Raw genomic sequence first — 23,078 nt, forward strand, 5'->3', positions numbered from 1 at the left:
GAGTGAAGACCATCCAGGAAGCCCTGGCCCCAAAGTAGAACAGTGGCCTAACGCGCTCCTGCACGGTGCAGCCTTCAGCAATGCCCTTGACCTCTCTAACTCCCCGTTCTCAACCTAAACTGAGGATGTTGACAATTAAGGTTTGTAAAAAACTCCTGGCACGTATTAGAGGATCAGTCAACTTTAAGTGAATTGGAAATACTGTTCCATGCGCCCCCTCGGCCCTTGGCTCTCTCGTGCTCACCGATTCCGTTTCTCTCATCTGCCAAGAGTCTGGGCCACGTCCCAGCCCTCACCCCTCTGCTCTGGCTCCAGGGTGGCCCGGAGGAAAGCCCCTCATCTTCCTTGAGCCTCACTGTGTCGTCCGCGGGAACTTGATTCCCGTTTTAATAGAAACTGGCAGGTGGACTGGAAGCCAGGACTCCGGGCTCCCGGTGCCGCGATCCCTGCTCCGCAGCATCTGGACTCCTGCCGAAGGGGCGGGAGGCCGGCGGCCCCGGGCGGTGGGGCCGTCCGCGCTCCCGGCGCCTCCTCCCTCGCTCCGGGCCCCCGCCCTGCCCGGGCCCCCGCGCCTCCCCGCGCTCCTCCCCCGCGCCTCGGCTCTGCGCTGAGGTTGCGGCTCCGCCGGGCAGGCGCGCGGGGACCCAGGCGGCGGCGGCGGCGGCCACCGGGTGCAGCGGGTCCGGCGCGGGGAGCCGGGCTCAGCCCCGGCCTGCACCAGCCGCGGCCCTAGCCCACTGAGGCCGGCCTGGGGGGCCCGCAGGGCGCGCGGAGCGCCGAGTGCGCGTGGGGCTGGGCCCCGCACCCCGGCACAGGAGCGCGGGCGCGGCGCGGCGGAGCGCGGGGCATGGAGCCGGCCCGGGAGCCCCCCGCACGCACCCGGCCGCCGCCGCCTCCCGCCGTTCGCCCTGCGCCAGCCCCTGCCGCCCCCAGGCCGCGCTCGCCCGCCGAGGCGGAGGGCCGCGGTCCAGAGGGGCTGCTGCGGCGATCCGGGTCGGGCTATGAGGGCAGCACCAGCTGGAAAGCGGCCTTGGAGGGTAAGCGGTGAGTGGGACGCGAGAGGCGGGACAGAGTAACCTTGGCCGATCTCCCGTGGGGAGGGCGGGGAGGGCGACTCTGGACCCCTGAGGATGGATGTCAGGGCATTGGATGCCACACTAAGGGGCAGGGGGGAGGAGGTAACTGGGGACCACCTATCTCTGCAGCTAACTCACACTCTGACCTTGGGAGTAGGTTTCACGCTCTGAGCTTCAATTTCCTCATGAGTGAAGGGGGCGGTTACTGTCCTGCACTCACCTGGGAGGCATATATAGAGAGAGTGGCTTGACTCTCCAGCAGTGAAAACGTCCTGGGCAAAGCGCAAAAGCTGTAGACCCCAGACATGGTGTTAATGCCCTGTGAGAGGGGGTTGGCTGGGAGGTGGGGGGTGGGAACCCCTGGAGGTGATGGGCTGGAGAACCTGCAGGGGCCTCACCTACCTCTTTCAGTCAGAGGGGCTCAGGAGGTGACCCCTGAGTGGCCAAGGGGGGCGGTAACCAAAGTGGAAAAGAGTTTAAGTTCGTGAGTTCTCCCAGTCTGCTTGTGTGGCCACTGGTGTTGTGTGGTGTGGGAGGTATGGCCAGAGGGCTGGTCCTCTGGAAGTTTCTTGGTACTCTTGACACCCGGAGTCCCAAGGCTGAGGACCTCGACAGCATCAGCTAAAGGGAAGCCCTAAGCCGGATCACCCAGCCATTAGGGAAGGAGTATCAGGATAGGAAGACTTCCTGGAGTAGGTGACCTCATAGACATATGGAAAGAGAAGGAGTGGCATGTTCAAGGGTCAAATAGTGAGAGCTAGCCTGTCCCTTGTGGGGAACTGACCTTCAGAATACCAGGATCGGGGAGGGGTGAGAAGAGAGGATTCCGGAGGACACAGACTGTGAACGGCCACCCAGGCCTTGCCAGAGTTTGGACTTTGTCTGAAGCAACTACTGAGAGATTTAAAGCGTAGAATGAAAATGAAGTGGGTTTCATTTTCCAAGAGAGTTTGCCCTTGGAAAAGCGGTGGTGGCCCAGAGGGATCAGACCAAAGCCAGGTCAGTGAGGAAGGTAGGGCTGTGGTCAGCGGAGGAACATAATCAGTGCCAGCCAGGGCAGGGGCCTGGCTGAGGAGGGAGAGGTGGGGTCAGCCGTGTCTGCATTTGACCCAAAGGTGGGTGGACCAGGGGACACGGATGGCCTGAGGAGGGGCTGTGCAGACTGGGGGATAAAGCTGGACACCTGGGTGGTGATTTGGGACAAAGGAGGCAAAGATGTTGGAACTTGGAGAAGAAGAACTTTTGCAGAAGGGCTTCGGGCTGAGAAGAGCTGAGCAGGATGAAGGTGGACAGACCCCTCTCTGTGACGTGCGTCTCCGGGCACATTGTTAGATTTGCATGTGACACCCAGCCTCCCTCCTGCCCAAGTTATTTCTTGAATTTGCTCATGCCTCTTGCCTGTATTCTCCACTCATTCATTTGTAAGCATTTCTCCAGGATCTGCCCCAACCTAGCTCTAACCCCCAGGGGTTAGGGCCATTTCAGAGGTGGTGTGGCCTCTTTCAACGCCCCCGGCTTGGCACCTCCTGTCTTACTCCGCATCCTGACCTTGGCCCCGTCTGCTTCCTACTCCCAGAGGTGACTGGGCTGACCACCTGCAAGTTATGCTGAAGAAGAGGCTGCATGCCTGGCAGGAAATGGTCCAGGGGGTCTCTCAGGACCCTGGGTCTTCCGGGCCATCCTGTGGTCCGTGTCTACCTGTGGCGCAGCCTCATCTCACCTGTCCGGGCATGGCTCCCTACCTGGCCTGACTCTGGGTCTCGGGGCACCTCTGGTCCCTTGGCCTCGTTCGCATGGTCCGTCAGAAGCAGGCCCACTCTGATGCTTGTGGACCTTGGGGGCTCAGCCTCTGGGGCCTATGGGCCTTTCCCATTGTTTTAGCACGTGGAGTCTGTGTCCTTGCCAGGGGCCTCCCCTCTGCTGGTCCCCTGAGCATCTCCTGGGTGTTCCCTGGGCACCACATCTCCAGCAGGGAGAGGGGAAGCTCTCAAACCAGGGTGGTGCTCTCCAAGGTCCTGCCCTGTTCTGGCCTCCCCCGCCCCCCCGCCCCCCCACTCACTCTTCCTCACCTCCCACACACAGTCCTGGAGGACCCACTGTCCTGGAGCACCTCTTGGCACAGGGAACATCCCTGTGCTTGAAGAGATCGTGGCAGGGGCCGAGGGAGCCTGTTGAGAGGCAGAGGGCACGGACTCTGGGGTTGGCACATCCTTTCACTGCCAGTGTGCTGGCAGGTTTGTAAACTTGTCCGAGCCTCAGTTTCCCCACCTGCTAAGCTGGTGGAGGAGAGATTTCTGCCTCTCAGACAGAGGTGCTGGGGTGTAGGGTGTGTGGAGGTGACCCCTTTCCCCAGTCCCTAGAGCCCGGCGGGGGAACCCAGGCAAAGTGTGTGACTGTCTGCTCAACTGAAATCCTTTGACTGCTGGTCTGCCTACTGTGAGTCCACACCCCACCCCGAACTGTGTGCATGCTAAGTCACTCAGTCGTGTCCGACTCTTTGCGACCCCATGGACTGTAGCCCGCCAGGCTCCTCTGTCCATGGGATTCTCCAGGCAAGAATACTGGCGTGGATTGCCATGCCCTCCTCCAAGGGATCTTCCCGACCCGGGGATTGAACCCCAGTCTCCCACATTGCAGGCAGATTCTATACCATCTGAGCCAGCAGGAAGGTCCAAGAATACTGAAGTGGATTGCTATGCCCTTCTCCAGGGGATTTTCCTGACCCGAGGATCAAACTGGGGCCCACCTAATGAGCCCATGACAAAACCCTTGTGATGGAATGAGCGGTCTGCCGTGTCTGCGGACCAAGAGATTTATTTTTGCAGCCCTTGCTTAGCCAAGCATCTGTTTTAAGACTTCTTCTTTTGGCTGAGCTGTGGGGTATGTGGGATCTTAATACCCTGACCAGGTATTGAACCCTCACCCCCTGCGTTGGAAGTGCAGAGTCCTAACTACTGGACAGCCAGGGAAGTCCTTGTCTTGAGACTTCTTGATTTGACCAAGCTGAACCCTCGGGGGGCCTCTGCTGAATATTTATCAAGCCCCTACTACATGCCAGCCCCATGCCGGGGCTTTCATATAACTGTCACATTTAACCCTCACGTCTGCCCTTCCACGGGCTGGGTAAGTGCTGTGTGTATTTTAAACATGAGGAAACTGAGGCTCAGAGAGGCTCAGTGTCTTGCCCAAGGACACACGCTGCTCTGTCACACGTGAAACCCCGCTGGGTTTGCCACGAGGCCCTCTGACGTGAGAGCTCTTACCCCGTCCTGACCTTACCAAGGACACAGGGCTCGGTGAGGCTAATTGGAGAGAATCAAGTTGTGCTTGTGACGCACGCAGCTCTCCTCCATGTGCTCCTCAGACGACCCTGCCGCCTCCAGCAGATATTTTTTCCTCTTCACAGGTTAAGTGACGTGGAAAACATCTTAAATCTAAAGCTGGGATTAGAGCCCAGGTCTTTAAGACTTTCCTTTGATGAACAGTTAGCTTTATAAATAGGAAGCCAAACAGAAATTCTTCCAATCGAGTCCTCTCCCTGTGGCTCTTAACCTTTCCTTCCACCCTACAGCCTTGGAGGACAGGTTGCAAAAGTGATCCAGAGCTGCCATCTGGGTGCTGGAAAGACTGGAGGTGATTGGAGATGGGAATATTTCTGGCACTGGGGGTGCGGGGGTGAGGAAAAAGCAGCCTAGGGGTACAGGAGGGGGGGACCACAGATGATTCTGCAAATCTCAGGCTATAGATTTTTCAAGGCTCACCAATTCTGAATTTTTAATGTTGAAAGTTTCTTGATTAGGCATAAACCCACAACTTCCTGCTCAAAACCACACACACGCATTTAGCAAAGCCTCTTAAAAATTTAAAAATTATCCAAACTCTACACTGGAGAGTTTTTGACTGTCAACTTAGGGATGTCAGCTATGAGTCTCTTTTGCACTGTGATATGAGTGTTGTCGGGGGATTTGTCTGGGCTTGGGAGCCAAATTTTTTTCAGTTGTTCTTTCTAACATTAGGCTAAATCATACGCATTTATAACATAAATAAACTGCGCCCTCAAACTCCATTTAATAAAGGCCAGTGCATACAAGGAAGGATTGCTGAGTTAGACATTTGTTCTGGCTTGAATTGTATCCCCTTAAGAGATGTGTTGAAATCTTAACTCCGCAGTTCCTCAGATTATGACCTTGTTTGGAAATATGGTCCCTGCAGGTGTAATTAGTTCAGATGAGGGCATACTGGAGTAGAGTGGGCTTCTAACCCAATGTGACTGGTGTCCTTCTAAGAGACGGTCACATGAAGACAGACACACAGGGAGAAGGATGTGACAATGAAGGCAGAGACTGGAGTGATGCAACTGCAAGCCCACGAGGACCAGAGATCACCAGTAAGCCAGGAAAAATGAGGACAAAGCCAGGAAGACTTTTCCTACAGGTCTCAGAGGGAGCATGGCTTGCTGACACCTTGACTGTGGACTTCTGGGCCTCAGAGCTATGAGATGACACATTTCTGGTGTTTTAAGCCACCTAGTTTGTGACGCTTTGTTATGTTGACCTAGGAAACTAATACCACATTGTTTGGGGTGGTCCAGCTCCAAGGCCACCCTCGGGAGTAAACGAAGAGTCAGATCCTGTAGCGTGTCCTCTGTCTGTCCACAGCACAGTGTCCAGGGCAGTTATCCCATGAAGGACGGGGAGAGTCCTCCGTTCTGGTGATGCTGGAGATGCGGGCACAGACTCCCCTTTCCCTGAGAGCAGGTGTATATCCACATGGTCAAGGGCACTATCATTCAGGGCAACTAGATTCCCTGTGTGTACCCAGCCCCAGTGGGTGCTCTGTAACATGCCAGGCGATGACTGCGTCCTGTTAGAGGGAACCCAAAGGTGAGGAAAGCACAACCCTTACCCAGAAGGACCCACTCAATGGACATGAACTTGGGCAAGCGCTGGGAGACGGTGAGGGACAGGGAAGCCTGGCGTGCCACAGTCCACGGGGTTGTGAAGATTCGGACACGACTGGGGGGCTGAGTGACTGCCCACAGGGAGCCTGTGAGCCGAGAACCATCATGATGGTGACTGTTGACACTGAGGGAGAGCTTACCGCGCCAGGCACTGCTATGAGCACTATTTGTGGAATTCTCATAAAATTCTAAGAGGCAGATACTATGCTGACTTCGTCTTAAAGATGAGGAAAATGAAATAGAAGCTGAGTAACTTTACCAAGAGAAAGTGGCAGAGCTGGGATGTGAACCCGGGTGAAGTGGTTTATGATGCGGACTGAGAGGTGTTTACGGAAGGAAAAAGAAGGATTCACACAGCGTGCTTGCCACGGGCAGCCACCATGCAGCTCAAAGGGATCAGCCTTACAACACGCAGCCCCTGGGGACGGCAGAGCCGACACAGAGGGGGTTCAGCCCTCTGCTCTTACTGAGCCCGGAGCCACCTGCCTCTGGATCCTGCTTGGTGGTCAGTACAAACCATGCCCATAGGAGGGACTCCCGAATGTCTGTTGGACTTGCAAGTAAAGATGGCGGACTAAACACATGCATTTTTCTTTCCCTTCTGAAACTCACTAATACAATAGTAAAAAGGGGGTTTTTTTTTTTTTTCCTTTTATTTGGGAGGGGGGTCACTGCAGCATGTAGGATCTTAGGTCCCTGACCTGGGATCGAACCCATGCCCCCTGCAGTGGAAGCGCAGAGTCTTAACCACTGGACCACCAGGGAAGTCCCAATAAAGGAACTTGCAAGTAAAGATGGCAGACTGAAGACATGCATTTTTCTTTCCTTTAAAAATCCAATAAAGGAATTTTTTAAAAAGACCACAAGAATAACAAGAACAGGAGAGAAAACAATAGCAACACAGTTGGGAGCTAGAGATCAATGATGATGATCAATGATGATGATCAGTGATGATGATCAATGATCAATAACTGACACTGACTCCCCCGGCCTTAGAAAGTGCAGCAAGCAGAGGAGCATGCAGGACCCCACACTGGTCGGCGCAGCAGGGAGTGAAGAGGGAGCGGATGTCAGGAGGGCTGGGTGAACCCTTGTTAGGAAGACTTCAGATCCCCAATTCTCTTCCCACTCTGTGAGCCTCTCCCCAGCCCTCTGCCCTGGGGAGAGAGGGCCTCCAGACACAGCACATTTGACAGCAAACAGGCAGCATCTACGGATTGAGGGCTGAGGATGGCCTCCTCGCCTCTTCTCCCAGCCAAGACTACATTCTGCAGGAGTGAAAACAGAGGGGCAGCCCCCCGCGATGCTGACCCGAAAGGAGAAACTCAAGGAGGTCCACAAACAGAGAGCTGGACTTCCCTGGTGGTCCAGTGGCTAAGACCCGGTGCTCCAGAGGCAGGGGGCCCAGGTTCAATTCCTGGTCGGGGAACTAAGATCCCACAGGCCGCAACTAGGACCAGGCACAGTCAAATAAATAAATATTAAAAAAAATAATAAAATCAAGTGTTAAAGAGAGAGCCTTGAGGACCAACCCAGCCAGGTCACTCTGCCATGACCTCCACAGTTAATAAGCTCCTCTCACGGTCTCAAAGGCACCAATAAAGTCTTATTTCTCCTGCCTTAATCGTGAACAAATAACCAAGGGTCTTTAGATGTATGAGGAAAGTCCCTGACATGGAAGCTAGAGATTAAAACACACGAACAGGGGGGGAAAAGCAGTTTGGAAAAAACAGCGATTATACAGACTAAACTTTCTGCCCACCTCTCTCCCAACCCTCCTGCTTCTCCCAAAAAATATCAACTAAAAAACTGTCAGTATTATTCAGAGAGAGAAGAGAAAATTTTGCATCATTAAAATAAGAACAGTATGCTTTAGGAGGGCGTATTCAGGGAACAGCAGTAACAAACCCCCGAAAACCTTGGAAGTTAAAAATAATCATAAGAATAAAAGATTCAGTAGAGAGTGGGAAGATAAAGTTTAAAAAAATCTTCAGGAAATAGAGCAAAAAGGCAAAGTGGATATGAGGGCTTCCGCTCTCTGCTCTGGTGTCTTGCCCTCTTTTTGTAAGGGCATTAACTCCATCATGGGAGCCCTGACCAAGAATGGATCTGCTGGTAACCTTGATCCCGGACTCGCCAGCCTCCAGAACTGGGAGAGAGAAGTGTCTGTTGTTTCAGCAATCCAGTCTAGGGATTTTGTTAGCCTGTGCAGACTAAGACAGAAGTGGAGTAGAATTCCTGATTTTGCCTCATCAGCTTAAAGGAGCTTCGGAATTGAAATAAGAATGAACACACAGAAGTGTAGGCAAAGGAAAATGATTAATTACAGGGAAACAAGAATTTGTGTAGAAATAACGATCGTAATACACTGCAGAGATTGCTGGGAGCAGCATTTACATTGTCAAAAGAAAAGAACACTGAGACGTCCCTGGTGGTACAGTGGTTAAGATTCCTTGCTTCCACTGCAGGGGGCACAGGTTTCATCCCTGGTCAGGAGAGCTAAGATCCCACAAGCTGTGTGGCATGGCAAAAAAAAAAAAAAAAAAAAACCCTCACCAAATTATCAGTCCAACCCAAACTATGATGTTGAGAGGGTAAGTAGTATGTGAGTGGTCAGGGTGGGACAATAATGCTGAGAATTAAATCTTCCTCATTACTGTGGAACGTCAATAAGTAATGTCTTAAATAGAAAAGTTGAGCAGTATTGACTTCTTGACACAAAGCTTTTAGAGATTTGGAGGTAAATACCGAAAGAGTTCGCTGAAGGAATTGGAAGTAGTTGCCTCTATGGAAGGGGCGATTCTTTGGTTGTTTAGTGAAACCTGGTAGATTTCTTGACTTTGGATCTGTTGCTTTGCAGATCCTTGATAAAGAACCAGGTTTCTTTTCCCAATCTGTTGTGAAGTACCATACAGATGAATTACTAGAAACAGTATCAGGCACTTGGATGTCACCGGAATGCTGAATTGCTGTAGAGGTTTCTATTAATAGATACTTCCTCTTGACTTTGGTACTTCGCTCATATGGGTGGACAACCCAGTGGTGGGCTGGAGGTGGTTCTTTCATCTATGCACATATATATCATAAAAATTTTTTAAAGGACTTAAAAACAAAAAGGGAGTTCTCATCTACTGGTGGCTCAGATGGTAAAGAATCTGCCTGCAATGTGGGAGACCTGCGTTTGATCACTGAGTTGGGACGATCCCCTGGAGAAGGGACCAGCCACCCACTCCAGTATTCTGGCCTGGAGAATTCTATGGACAGAGGAGGCTGGCAGACTACAGTCCATAGGGTCGCACAGAGTCTGACACGACTGAGTGACTTTCACTTTCACTTTTCACATCCATTAGGATGGCTATAACAAACAAAAGTGGAAGCTAACAAGTGTCGGTGAGGAGATGGAGAAATTAGAACATGTGGTGTCGGCATCACTGGTAGGATGCAAAATGGTGTTGCAGCTGTGGAAAACAGTTTGGTGTGTCCTCAAAGAGTTAAATGTGGAATTACCACATGATCCAGCAATTCTACTCCTAGGTATATACCCCAAAGAGTTGAAAACTGGGACTCAAATAGATCTTTGTTGGCCAATGTTCACAGCAGGATGATTCATAATAACTAAAAGATGGAAGCAGTCCAACTGTCTGTCAATGGATGGATGGATAAACAAAATGTATGTAATCATACAATGGAATATTATTCAGCCACAAAAGGGAAGGGAATTTTGATACATGCTACAGTATGGATGAACGTTGAAAACAATATGTTAAGCGAAAGAAGTCAGACCCCAAAAGACAGATATGATTCCATTTACATGAGGTACTTAGGACAGGTGGATATATAGAGTCAGAAAGTGAATGAGAGATTAGCAGGGGCTGGAGGGGCTTGGGAATGAGGCGTTAATGCTTGATCAGTAGAGTTTCTGTTTGGGATGATGAAAAAGTTTTACAAGTAGATCATGGGGATGAGTGCACAACTTTGTGAATGTAATTAACACCATGCATTGCACCCTTGAGCATAGTTAAAAGGCAACTTTTATGTTATGTGTATTTTATCACAATTAATAAAACTTTCAAAGACCCTGTGTCTAAAGTCTATAAGGGTTCTTTCATTAAATATCAAATTAAATGCCATTTTCAGCAACATGGATGGATCTAGAGATTGTCATACTGAGTGAAGTAAAGTCAGACAGAGAAGTACAAATATTATATGATATCATTTATATGTGGAATCTAAAAAAACCAAAAGGATACAAAGGAATTTATTTACAAAACAGAAACAGACTCATAGATTTAGAGAAGGAACTTATAGTTACCAGTGGGAAGGATTGAGGAGAGGGATGGTAAGGGAGTTTGGGATTGACGTGTACACACTGCTATACTTAAAATAACCAACAAGACCTACTCTATTGCACAGGGAACTCTGTTCAATATTGTGTAACAATCTAAATGGGAAAAGAATTTGAAAAAGAACATATATATATATATTGAATCACTTTGCTGTATACACCTGAAACTAACATATCACTGTTAATCAATTACACTCCAATATAAATAGAAAGTTAAAAAATTGCTGTGCAGGATTCCACTGAATGAATGCCCAACATTTTATCCATTCTCCCTCTGACAGACATTTAGCTTGTTTCCATTTTCGCACCATTGTGAATAAACCTGCTATGAACATTTAAAAAATCAAATTAAAATTTGGGGTGAGAAACAACAAATAAATAAAATTTTAAAGGGAGAAGCCAGAGGATCAGGAAAGCCTTCCTGAAGAGGATGGAGGGTGTGGGGCAGAATTTCAAGAGACAGCAGTCGAAGAGGAGCACTTTGGGAGCAAAGATCCAGCCACAGGGCTGAGAGGATGAACTGGGGTATTTCAAGGAGTCTGTCTGGCTGAAACTAAGGATGAGGAAGAGAAGCAGCAGGATATGAGAGACTGGAAAGTGCTAACAGCCACAGAAAGAGTTCAAGTGTGTAGCCCTGAGGGAGGGTTTTTAAGCAGAAGTATCACAGAATCAGACAAACCTGTGCTTGAGAATGGCATTTCAGACTTCAGCATCAGGATGGCCTGGACCAGAGGTTTCCAACCTCCAGCCTGTGAACTGGTACCTCCTGTCAGATCAGCATTGGCATTAAATTAGAAATAAAGGGCACAATAAATGTAATTCACTTGAATCATCCCCAGACCATCCCTTCCCCTCTTCCCTAGTTCATGGAAAAACTGTCTTTCATGAAACTGGTCTCTGGTGCCAAAAAGGTTGGGGACCACTGCCCTGGAGGGCTTGTTCAAACACAGAGTGCTGGGCTCAGCCTCAGTTTCTCAGTATCAGGACTTGGGGTTGGCAGTGGGGATGGGCGGTGGGGATGGGCCATAATCAATCCCTTTCTCTCTCCTCAGACACCACCACGCGTCTCCTGCTGGGGGCCATCGCAGTGCTTCTGTTCGCCATCCTGGTGGTGATGAGCATCTTGGGTGAGCATGGATGTCAGAGCATTTGCAATTCATTTCCTACACACCTTTCAAAAGCATGTCTAATTAGGTCAAGAAAGGTTCCAGACACATTATCAACTTTGTGGGGGTCAAAGTAAATAGGAAATAGGGTATTGGTTCTAGATGACATTTTAGCTTAAAATTATATGTTCATAAATCAATATATCTATCCCCTTAACTAAGCCATGCAACGAAAGTGGAGATGTTACTTAGGTACCATTACAAAAATGCTTCAAGAACGCTGAACAAACTTGGTGTGCGTTAGGCGGGCAGTGCCTCATGAAAGAGACAGTTTGGGGTTAAGGGCCTTAAAGATCTCATTCACTCACTCAATAAACATTTATTGATCCCGGCTGTGTGTTAGGCCCTGGGCTAAGTGCTGGAGATATATATTTTTTAAAGTGTAGTATGACATCCACTCCCTTGTCCAGAGATAGGGTATTGCCTGGGGGCCTCCCAGAGCAGGGAACACATGTGGTAAACCCCGAAGAATGAATAGTTTCCTGGAGACCAGGAGGAACACAGAACAGGGCATTCTGAGGAGGAGCGTCCAGGGAAACACAGTGGCAGGCAGGACCGAAAGGGTCGAAGGAGGAATCAAAGAGAGGAAACTGCTACAAGCAAGCCAGTGAGGCTATATGACCTGGGGCTTTGCTGCTTGTAATGGGTTCAAGCCAAAATGATTTCAGGACCTCTGTCTTTAATCTTTGAGAAGCTTTAATCCTAACACCTCAAAATGGGAGGAAAATCCACGGATAATATCAGTTCTAGCCAACCTGCACTTGCAGGGCATGCAGGCTAAGCAGGGCACTGTGGGTGCTTAGAAAAGAAGGTGGTGACCACCTTGGATTCACCACCAGTTTGGATTCACCTAGACTAATTGCTACAAATTAAACTGTTCTACTGCTATGTTGGGAGGGCAGGGCAAGGTGTAAACAGAGCATATTGTGATTGGAGGAAAGCACAACAGTCTTTGGAGATCCTCATGGAAAAGCATGGCCTGGACTTCTAAGTGGGCCTGCAGCTCACTGAACAGGAATGCCCAAGTGCCCATTAATTAATTAATTGGTGTTGGCGTGGCAGTAGCTCCCTTGGGCGCTTGTGTACCATGGGCCTGTTCTTGACTCTGTCCTGGTCTACATTTTAATAAACCTTCTTGTATGAGAACAAATGAAAAACTATGCTTATGGAATTTGTAGGCAATACAACCCAAAGAGGGATGTTCCACAGGCCAGGTGAAAAAGAAATCGAGATTAAAATTCATCGTTAAAGACTCAAATAAGCCAACGTGAATGAAGCGATTGTGGAAGAAATAAACACAAGATCCTGCATTTAGATTTAAATGTGATTTACACATGTTCTGGGCAGGGGGACCTGGCTTGGAAGGAGATCATAGGAAAATAGTTGAAGAGTATGGCTGAATTCCTTTTGGCAAGGAGGCCCTTAGAGAATCTCATGGAAGCTCCGGGCTTCCTTCCCAGAAAAGTGCACCTATGCACATACCCACAGATTCTTCTCATTGGAGCGTCTGCAGACTGGAAAACCCACGGCAGCCAGAAGGGCTATGGCGATCGCTGCTGGGTGGCGGACCACAGCTGATATGTCCCAGCCTGTGCTGGTGGCAGGGTTTTAGGGGTCACGTGGGCACATCACAGTGAGGCAGGCAGGATGGAGACGGTCTGGAGAGCATCCCCTCCAAGGGATTGTGGAAGAGATGGTGTCTGTTCAGTTCTGGAAGAGGGGAGTGTGGGTCAGTCCTCAAGGAGAAGGCAGACCAGATCTGTCCAGGTCACTCCAGAGGCAGATCCTGGGTCCGCGAAGCTAGGTCACAGCGGGAAGGCAGGTTGGGACTCAACATTGAAAAGGAACTTTCTAGCACTTCAGCAGCGTAGCCGATGAGAGTGTGGCCAATGAGAGCGGGTGGGGGTGGGGGGGATGGTTCCCAACCTGGCTGAAGAGAGAGGATGCGTGGTCACCAGGTTCAAATCTGAATTTCTTGGGTTTCACACCATCTCTGGGAGCCCAGAGAGAGAGGAGAACATAATCTGGGGGTTAACCTGCTGTCACTCCCCCTCATGGGGGTGTCCCTGCCAAATTGCTCTTCCTAGTTCATGTAGTCCCCAGCCTCCGACCTGCCAGGCGCTGTGACAGGCCCTCCCCTGAGATGAGTGACTGATGGTCACCAAAGTCAGGGGATCCCAAGTGGGATTCTTGGGGGCCGGGCAGAGACCCTCCATGCTGGCAGATACTGAGTCCCTCCTTTTCCCTGCAGCCTCCAAGGGCTGCATCAAGTGCGAAGCGCCCTGCCCGGAGGACTGGCTGCTATATGGAAGGAAATGCTACTTCTTCTCGGAGGAACCGAGAGACTGGAACACGGGCCGGCAGTACTGCCACAGCCACGAGGCGGCACTTGCTGTGATCCAGAGTCAGAAAGAGCTGGTGAGTGCCCCGGGGCAGGGGCGTGTCGGGGCGGGGTCTGGGCGGGCTGGTGAAAGGGGCGGGGCCATGCGGGAGAGCCACGCCCAAGGACCTGGTGTCCCCTGTGACCTGTTTCCAGACAGGTGGGGTGTGCACGTGGGCTCCACAAGTGGGGTCTGAGCAGCTCCACGAGGGGCTCTTGTTCTTACTGCTCTTGTCAAGGCCAGCTGTGTCCATCCAAGGTTGGCTTGCTGAGCTCAACACAGTCAAGTGTAAGCATTACAAATTATACAGGCACTTGTGAAATGTGAGGGTTTCCCTGGTGGCTCAGAAAGTAAAGAACCCGCCTGCCGTGCGGGAGACCCTGGGCTCGATCACTGGGTTGGAAAGATCCCCTGGAAGAGGGCATGGCAACCCATTCCAGTGTATCAAATTGGCATCTTCAACTAGTCCAAATCAGGGTCTGAGGTCCCACCTAACACCCCAAATAGTTATATCACTAGAAATATGAATGTAACACAATGAATAGGTCTCTTCGCCATTTTTGAATTTTGCAGGTTCGTGCAATTCAAAATCTAAAATCACTTCTGTTTGTCTCTGATACACGATCTGATAGCCCCTTTCTGCAGAGAAAGGCCCAGGACAGCCAGTCCCAGATAATCCATCAAACAATCCCAGGCTTCCTGAAAATCAGGAATGTTGGCATGCTGGGTCCCCAAGCTAGGCGACAAACCCTGTTCCAGGGTTTCTGCCCCATTGGCGCATCCCCAGAGTCCAGGTCCCTTGAAGGCCATTGCAGTGCATCTGTAAACCCAGCTGCTCACTCCTGGGGTGCGGTGAGGTGTCACCCTTATGGTGTCCACACATCTTGAGAGCCAGTCTTCCAAGTTAAGATTCATCTGGGGATGTGTGAGCAGTCAGGAGGCCGTACCTGACTCTGAGGTTTCCCTCTTTCCTTGGCGCAGGAATTCATGTTCAAGTTCACACGGAGGGAGCCCTGGATCGGCCTGCGCAGAGTGGGGGACGAATTCCACTGGGTCAATGGGGACCCGTTTGACCCGGACACGTGAGCCGAGGCTTCATCTTCTGACCACTGAGCTTAGACCGGGGAAGACCTAGCTTCCCAGATGAACCTCCAGAGGGACAACTTGGTTTTGTGTTAGCTAGAGCCACTCACCTGTAGGGTCAGGGGTGAGGGACAGAGACCCGGGCATGGGAATGGCTTTACTACTCTCTCCCCAGTAGAGTCCAGCCTGGTTTGGTGGCCCTGTTCCACGTCGGCATCGGAGCTTCCTGCTGCTGGAAGGGGCCCAGGCTCTTTCCATCTTGTGACTCCGTCGTCGCTCTGCACTGCTCAGTGTGGCTCAGAGAAAGGGGAGGATGTCCCAGGACAGCCCTTTGCATGGGCAGAACTTAGCCACATGGCCCCGCCTGACAGTGAGAGGGGAGGAAATGGGACCTCTATGCTGGGCAGTCATGTGCTGCCTGAGCAGTTTTACCATGGAGAAAGGGGGTCTGAACTACGGGTTCCGGGAGGGTCCTCTTAGAGAAAACACCTTGAGGGTGTTGGTGGCGTGTGCCAGGGTGGTATTATTTGTGTGGCCCATGTGGTGTGGCAGTGAGCATGTGATCTGTGTGGTGGGTGTGTGGGGTGATGGTGGCAGCAGGGGGGGGCACTTTAGGCTTAGGGAGACACAGGTCAGCGCACACAGGGCATAAGAACCTCAGACTCTGATCTAGACCCTAAGGCTGGAGGACTAGGCCTGAGGAGTTGGGTGGGGGCGCAGCTGCTGACCTGATGTGACCCTCGGGCCATGAAGACTTCCCTATTCCCCCATCTCCCTGTCTCCTGATCTCTTCATTCAGTGCCTCTCTGTCCTCACCGACGCTTCCTTTTTTCTCCTCTTTCCTTGTCCTGACCTCATCCCCCAATCTGTTCTCAAAGCAGCTGAGAAAGTCTTGCCTTGCTGCTGCCCCCGCCTCTCCCCTTCTCAAAGCTTCTTGCTCCTAGAACCCTGGAAGCCCTGGAGGCTGGAGGCCCCAGGATGTTGACCACCCAGCAACCAGCGGGCCTTGGGGCCGCGCTTCTCTGACCACTCTGAGGTGGTTCTGGCCTCCCCACTCCCTCTTGGGGTCCTTCTGATGCCCTCTGAGAACCTCGTCCTGGCCTTGGTGGTGGGGGGCTCAGGTCAGGGTGACCAGATGAGTTTAAGAAGAAATGTTGAGCTTCAAAAGGGATGATTTTAGGCAGGGAGAACCCCCTGTGCTATTAATAGCTGTAAGAGGTGCAGGCTGGGAGCCGTGGGGAGGTGGGGTCAGGGGAGGCTTGTCCTAGACAGGGCCCCAGTCTCCTGGGACGAGTGAGCCGAGCCCGGCAGGATAGGGAGGCAGGATGGGGAAGCCGGATGGGGAGCGTAGGGTGCGTCCAGGATACATCTGTGGGCATCACCAGGGCGATTGGAGCTGTGGTACAGAGTTGGGAGATAGTGGGAGCCACACTAGCAAGGTCTGTGGGGTGGACTGTCCCAGAGCAGGGCAGCTCCAGAGGGAAGGATGAGTCACAGGGCCTCCGGGGCTGCCCAGCAACGGGTGGCATCTGCCAGCGGTGAGTGCCTGGTCTCCTCTCTCCTGGCCACAGGTTCCCCATTGCGGGCCCGGGGGAGTGCGTCTTCGTGGAGCCCACCAGGCTGGTGTCGACAGACTGCCTGATGACCCGGCCCTGGGTGTGCAGCAAGATGGCCTACACGTGAGGTGGGTCATGCCAGAGGCCACCCTGCAACCAGGCTCTGAAACCTGCTGGCCTGGGGCTCCGCTCCAAGGCGAAGCAGCGAGGAGGATGCTCTCTGCCCCTGGGTGCTCTCCCCCAGCCCCCGAATCCTGGTCCCTGGTCCCCTTGGCCCCAGGCAGGCCCTGTGGCTCAGCAGTCAACTCCCACGAGCTCAGTAGTATGTAGGCACGCGTCCCCAAACACACACACACATCAACGCACTTGCTCATGCACACGCGTGCACACAGCGCCCTCTCAAGTTCACAGTCTACCCTTCATCAGCCCAGCAGGTCTCTCCCTGGCCCCACCCTGGAGCATTCCTTCCTCTGGAGGCCCTGGTGCTCTGAGGAAGGCTGGGGGCTGACAGACTGCCATACTGTCTGCACACACGGAACCCCTCCCCAGGCATTTCTCTCCTGGCTCCTGGGGAGGCAGGAAGGGCAGCCCCTCACCTGGCCCCTGCATCCACCCCTCTGGCCTTGCCCGGGGTCTCAGGCAGGCCCCTGCTGGGTCCGTGGTGCTGCTCTGTTGGTCACCGGTGGAATAAAGAGATGACTGGCGTCCAGAGAAGTCGGCTGCCGTTTGTTCCATGATCATGGCTTGGGTGAGGGGGACATGGCTCTGGGTGCCCGTCTAGGGAGGGACCACCAAGAGGCACTGGTGTGGCAGGCAACACGTGAAGGAACCAAGGCCAAAAACACGGTCTGTGGCCTCAGGGCACCGTTTAATGTTGCCAGGCCACTGCGTTATTCTTAGATGTCTGAGGGGTGTGCTCCATCTGGCGTCATCATTACCATTCAACTCAACATGACAAACATTTATTCACACCTATCACGTGCCAGACACCACAGCAGGCAGGGGGATCATCAGCTTTATCTCCCAAGTGAGCACACAGGGAGCAGAGGGACCAGCTTGGGAAGCACCAGAACATTCTGGAACATGGCCGAGGGATGCTTATTCTGCCTTAGGAGAGGACGGAGTGAAGAAGGTGGGAGGATGAGAGGAGATGATGTGCATGTTGAGTTGGTTAAGAGTTTGTGCAGGTCTGAGGGCTCCTTTCTGTCCCTCCTTGGTCTGCAGGGAAGGAAGGGGGGATGGGGCAGAGGCTGGTGGTTCCCCTGGGCCTGCAGCGGCTGCAAGTGCCACCTTCTCCAGCCATGAAGCTAGAGCCCAGAGCAAGTGGTGGGGGGCCTGGGCCTCCCCAGCCCATGGCCAGGTAAGATATAGGCGGGAGCTGCCTAGGAGGTGCGTCTGTGAATCTGGGTTCTGCCCCATTTTCTGAGAAAACAGCTCAGAGGGAAACACATCCTGCTCTGCTCCGGTCACTCCTTTTACTGTCAGTTTTCAGACACAACTGTCAGCTTCGGTTTTGTGGACTCTTTTGAAAACTTTCCAGGTATTTAGTAAAATATGGGTATTTTGTGGTTTCATATTTTATCTTCATGGGGAAGCCAGTGTGGAATCTGACTGTGCAATGAAGAGGTTAAAGGAATGCTGTGTGGTGGCGGTGGCCTGTGGGGGGGGGGGTTGGCTGAAGCCCACCGCCTTCCCAGCCCCTGTGGGGAAGTGTTTTGAGGGGCTGAGGACTGAGGAAGTGGTCAGCTGCTGCTGCTGCTGCTTGGGTTGGGCGGGGGCTGAAGGGTGAGTAGGGGGGTGTCTCACACTCACACCTGTTCTCAGTCATACACAGGCCTGGGGTTCTCACCAGTGTCTTCCCATCAAAGATGGTCTTCCCATCAAAGCCTTTGTTGTTGCTGTTCAGTCTCTAAGTTGTGTCTGACTCTGCGACCCCACAGACTGCAGCACACTAGGCTCCTCTTTCCTCCACTATCTCCCAGAGTTTGCTCAAACTCAGGTCCATTGAGTCAGTGATGCTAGTCTTACCTCATTTAAGTCTCTTAAAAAGGACCTGAGGTGGCTTATGCTGCCACAGGTGACCCAACTGTACCTGGGCAGGGCCCAAGGCATGAGGAGCAGGGCTGTGCTCTCATCCTGTTCTGTGGGTTTAAGTGGGAAGAAGGGAGCCATGAGGGGGTGCGGAGGAAGCACTGTGGGAGGGCAGGGAATAGGAACCCAGGCCCTCGGGATCTTATCTTTGATTCAGCTCCACAGCCTGCTGCCTCAGGGCACACTGGCAGGTGAGCTCTCCAAACCTTGGGTTTGTCCTGGGGCGGCTCAACAATTCTAAATCAGTTCAGCAAAGCTAAAGGAACTCTAAAGCTAAAAGAGATCAACAAAACCAGTCAATCCTAAAGAAAATCAACCCTGAATTTTCATTGGAAGGACTGATGCTGAAGCTCCAAAACCTTGGCCACCTGATTTGAAGAGCTGATTCACTGGGAAAGACCCTCTTGCAGGAAAGATTGAGGACAAGAGGAGAAGAGGGCAACAGAGGATGAGATGGTTTGATGGCATCACTGACTCAATGGACATAAGTTTCAGCAAACTCAGGGAAATAGTGGACATGGAAGCTGGAGGAGCTGCAATCCATGGGGTCCTAAAGAGTCAAATAGGACTGTGCGACTGAATAACAACAAAAGGAGCTCTGACCCAAGGTCATGGATGTTTTCAGAGTTTTCTTATCTTTTCCTACCCAGGAAGGAAACACAACACCAAAACAAAACACCAGCATGCCAAACTTGAGAAACATTGAAAATCCTTTCAAAGGTTATAAACCAGCCAGGGACTTCCCTGGAGGTTCAGCAGTTAATATTCCGCCTTCTACTGTAGGGGGCGCGATCCATCCAATTCCAGGTAGAGGAAGATCTTGCACACTGCCCTGCGCGGCCAAAAGCAAATAAAAAAACCGACAAACCCAGCCAGGCACCCACGCCTCCCACGTGGGCAGAGCGCCAGGCTGGGTGGGCGTGCAGTTCCTCCTGAGGCCACAGGCGGCAGCATGGAGTCCAGACCCTCTGTGGGTTTCTAAGCCTGGAGCTCAGAGCTGTCTCCCTGGGCGAGGGTTTGGGGGCGGGGCGGGGCAGGGCGGGGTGGGGGCGGTTAGGGAGAGACCTAGGCTAGGGCTTCCCTTGTGGCTCAGCTGGTAAAGAATCTGCCTGCAATGTGGGAGACCTGGGTTCGATCCCTGGGTTGGGAAAATCCCCTGGAGAAGGGAAAGGCTACCCATTCCAATATTCTGCCCTGGAGAATTCCATGGACTGTATAGTAGTCCATGGGGTCGCAAAGAGTCGGACACGACTGAGAGACTTTCACTTCGCTTCACTTCAGGCTAGAGAGAAGTGTAGGGGGCAAGGTCCAAAGGAGCACCCTTCAGCCCCAAAGGACCACCCTCCAGCCCCACTCCTCAACCCCCTTTGGAAGATTTTCCCTTCTGAGGCGACTCGCCTGGAGTTGAGAGTGTGCTTAGCTGGGAGCCTGGGTGGATTTGAAGCCACACAGCAGCGCTGTCCTCTGAGTAGCCCCTGGAGGGGGCGGGAAGGCTGGAGCTCGCCCCCCAGGCCACCCTCAGACATTGGCTGTGAAGATGGCACGAGGAGGGATTTTATTAGCAGGACACATTGGAGGGTAAGGTTCGTTGCTGTGCTGGCAGGTTCACTGGTGTTTGCTTCGTAAATTCTCCTACAGCCTTAACAGATGAAGAAGCAGGTTCAGGGAGGTTAAGGGGCTTGCTGTATCTACGTCACAAGCCTAGGGGGTGGGGGAGAGAAGGAGCCAAAGGAGCCATCTTGGGAGAGGACGTCGGATGCCCATCGGCGATTTTTTTTCCTGCGCACTTTTATCGCCTTCATATGGTTTTCAGGCGGAATTTCCCATAGAGCGTGAGTGACGCAAATACTGACTACTGCCCTTCTCTCGCTTCAAGGTCCAGCTCGCGCTCCCTGGGACTGCTTCCGGGTCAGCAGCAGCCCTCGGTGACCACGCTCTCCCCCAGCACTTGCGGCACCGAAGACTGAGCCTCTCACATGGCCGAGAGTGTGGAACTTCTCATCTGTGACGCATCTCTTCACTCATCTGACCGCTCTTGTCTGATTATAAGCCTCTGAGTAGCAGGGATTATGGCTGTTATGTGTAGCACACATAACATATGCTCAAAAAAATTGTTAGTGGTGACAATAAGATTGCTGGCGAGTGTCATCTCTTCCCCCGTTGCCATTGGGACAGACAGCAGTGGCCGGCTGTCTGTCAGAGACTTGTCTTTTAGGCTTTGGTGGGCGTGGCATGACTTTAGAGGTCCGGCCAGGATGAGATCTTTCATTTGTTTTGCCTCAGTTAAGTGAGCTCACTCACATTCCCTAAGCACGTACATACTGGGCGGCCTGAGGGGGGTGGCCTGGAGCACGTGAGCGAGAGGGAGAAGTCCCTCCACCTCTAAGATGTTCTTTGCATCGTCCACAGAGGACCAAGAGACCAGGCCCAGGGAGGGCTTCCAGCAGTGACTGGGGTTGGCTGCCGAAGATTCCTGTGATCTCCAGGATATTTATGCTAATGTCGCTCTGTTCTGTGTGTGAAAGACCACTTGGTTTTCAGAAATGTCCACTGTCAGCTGTGTACTTACACCAGGAGGGGGTGAAGAACTTCAAACTGGGAGCAAGTACGAGGTTCACACAGGGGGGCATCCGGCAAACTTCCTGCCATACCCATCAGAGATACACTCTCAGCCTGGAAGGGACGTGCTTCCTCTTGGCTCTGGAGACCTGCTGGAGTCTAGTATGGGACTGTCTCTACCGATGAGCAGGCGTGCAGCTCAGACTGCTGTGCTCAACCTCCCAGACCCCAGGCTTTATTTACTTCTAATAAAGTAGAAATCGTGCCTGCCTGGCCTACCTCACAGGATTATGAGAACTGTAGATGTTAGAATTCCAGGGATAAAAAATGATTGACCCTATTCTCACTATCCATGAGGCCCAGAGAGGGTTAAATAACATGTCCAAGGTTGTGCATCTAGTGGCAGAGCTAGACTTCAGGTCTTGTGGCTCCTCTCTTGCTTGTTGATCCTCTTATTGCACGTATCATGCTTTATTTGTTCACTTGTTCACCATCCATGCAGAAGTGTAAGCCCCTAGAGGGTGGGGATCCACTCTCATGCTCCTTTGTTTCTCTAGAGCCTGGTGCATACTAAAGGAGCTCAATAAATGTATGCTGAACTGATCTTGACTCCTAGTTCACCTGCTCCTTCCCTCTATACCATGCCGTCTCTTATCTCGGAAATCTGCACTGCTAGTCCAGCTACCCACAGAAAGTATGAAAACTTGCAGATGTTTTAGAGAAAGAGATAAGATGCTCAACCACCTTGCAATGTTGATTAGCATCTTTTAAAGCACAGAATCCATTTGAACAAAGACATACACATCTAAGACAAAATTAGAATAATAACAATGAACACTAATTAAGAGCTTATAATAAGGCCAGGCATTGTGCGAAGCACTTCACACACATAGTAAGTGCTTAATGAAAAGTTATTATCTTTTTTTACTATGATGTAAGTTGAGTAGGGGATTGGAATATGCTAGCTTCTGTAATACCTGCATTTCAGAGGCTTACCCGAGTAAAGATTCCTTTGTGGCTCACACCGCAGACTAATGCAGGTCAACCATATGGAAAAGCGTTGCTGCATCCAGGGCCTTGGAACATAGAGGCTCACACAGAATGTGTTTTGGGGATGTGGTAGATGAGGCTACCAGGTACCAATTTTCCCTTTCCTTTCCTTCTGGGTATGTAGAAGGACTGTATTTCTGGGCCTGTTTGAAGGTGGGTGTCAGGTGACACCAGAGCTTTAGCCATGGCAAGGTGACATGTCATTTCCTGGTGGAAACATTTAAGAACCAGTGTACACCCCTCCATATTCTATACTGCCCCCTCCTCCACTGCCAGTCATAATTTTTCTATTTGGAGGCTTCCTAAGACTGAAGCATGCTGAAATGATAAGTCAGTATGTGGAGAATGGGTTCCCTGGAGGGTGTCTGAATCTGCAGCAGACTGTGTAAGTGAGAAAGCCTCTGAGATTTTGGGTTTGTTGTGATCATAGCATATCTTACCCTAGACTAGACAGGGGCCTGGAGGTGGCACACGTTCCATCCACAGTTCATTGACCAGGAAGGTTGTGGGAGGCTGAGAAATATCTTTCAGCTGTATGCTTGTTGTGTGCATGAGATTCTTTTTTTAAAATAAATTATTTATTTACTTAGTTTTGGCTGTGCTGGGTTTTTGCTGCAGCATGGACTACTCTCTAGTTGCGGTGCCTAGGCTTCTCATTGTGGTGGCTTCTCCTGTTGTGGAACATGGGCTCTAGGGTGCTCAGGCTTCAATAGTTGCAGTGCCTGGGCTCAGCAGTTGCGGTTCCCAGGCTCTAGAGCACAGGCTCAACAGTTGTGGCACAGGGGCTTAGTTGTTCCTTGAAATGTGGGAT

At 51.8% G+C, this 23,078-nt stretch overlaps 1 protein-coding gene across 2 annotated transcripts; it reads left to right on the forward strand.

The window, feature by feature from the left end:
* The first annotated feature begins 536 nt into the window (after positions 1-536).
* Positions 537-22,801, forward strand: CLEC2L (C-type lectin domain family 2 member L). 2 transcript variants are annotated; one of them, XM_043873493.1, is made up of 6 exons: positions 537-1,037; positions 11,434-11,508; positions 13,799-13,965; positions 14,910-15,010; positions 16,583-16,695; positions 20,535-22,801. In XM_043873493.1, the coding sequence occupies exons 1-5, from the start codon at positions 848-850 to the stop codon at positions 16,692-16,694; spliced, it is 645 nt and encodes a 214-aa protein (XP_043729428.1). In that variant the 5' UTR covers positions 537-847; the 3' UTR covers position 16,695; positions 20,535-22,801. The 2 variants fall into 2 exon arrangements, with proteins under 2 accessions (XP_043729428.1, XP_043729427.1); XM_043873492.1 differs by lacking the exon at positions 20,535-22,801 and adding an exon at positions 16,994-17,278.
* Positions 22,802-23,078: the final 277 nt, after the last annotated feature.

Source organism: Cervus elaphus, chromosome 18, assembly GCF_910594005.1.
Source record: "Cervus elaphus chromosome 18, mCerEla1.1, whole genome shotgun sequence".
In the NCBI taxonomy this organism is placed as follows: Eukaryota; Metazoa; Chordata; class Mammalia; order Artiodactyla; family Cervidae; genus Cervus; species Cervus elaphus.

What these genes read in the sequence shown, in the direction of transcription:
- CLEC2L (XM_043873493.1), top strand. Translation starts at nt 848, where the DNA reads ATGGAGCCGGCCCGGGAGCCCCCCGCACGCACCCGGCCGCCGCCGCCT. An exon ending in CTGGAAAGCGGCCTTGGAGG is followed by an intron (nt 1,038 to 11,433) that starts GTAAGCGGTGAG and finishes CTCTCTCCTCAG; the next exon opens with ACACCACCACGCGTCTCCTG. An exon ending in GACCCGTTTGACCCGGACAC is followed by an intron (nt 15,011 to 16,582) that starts GTGAGCCGAGGC and finishes TCCTGGCCACAG; the next exon opens with GTTCCCCATTGCGGGCCCGG.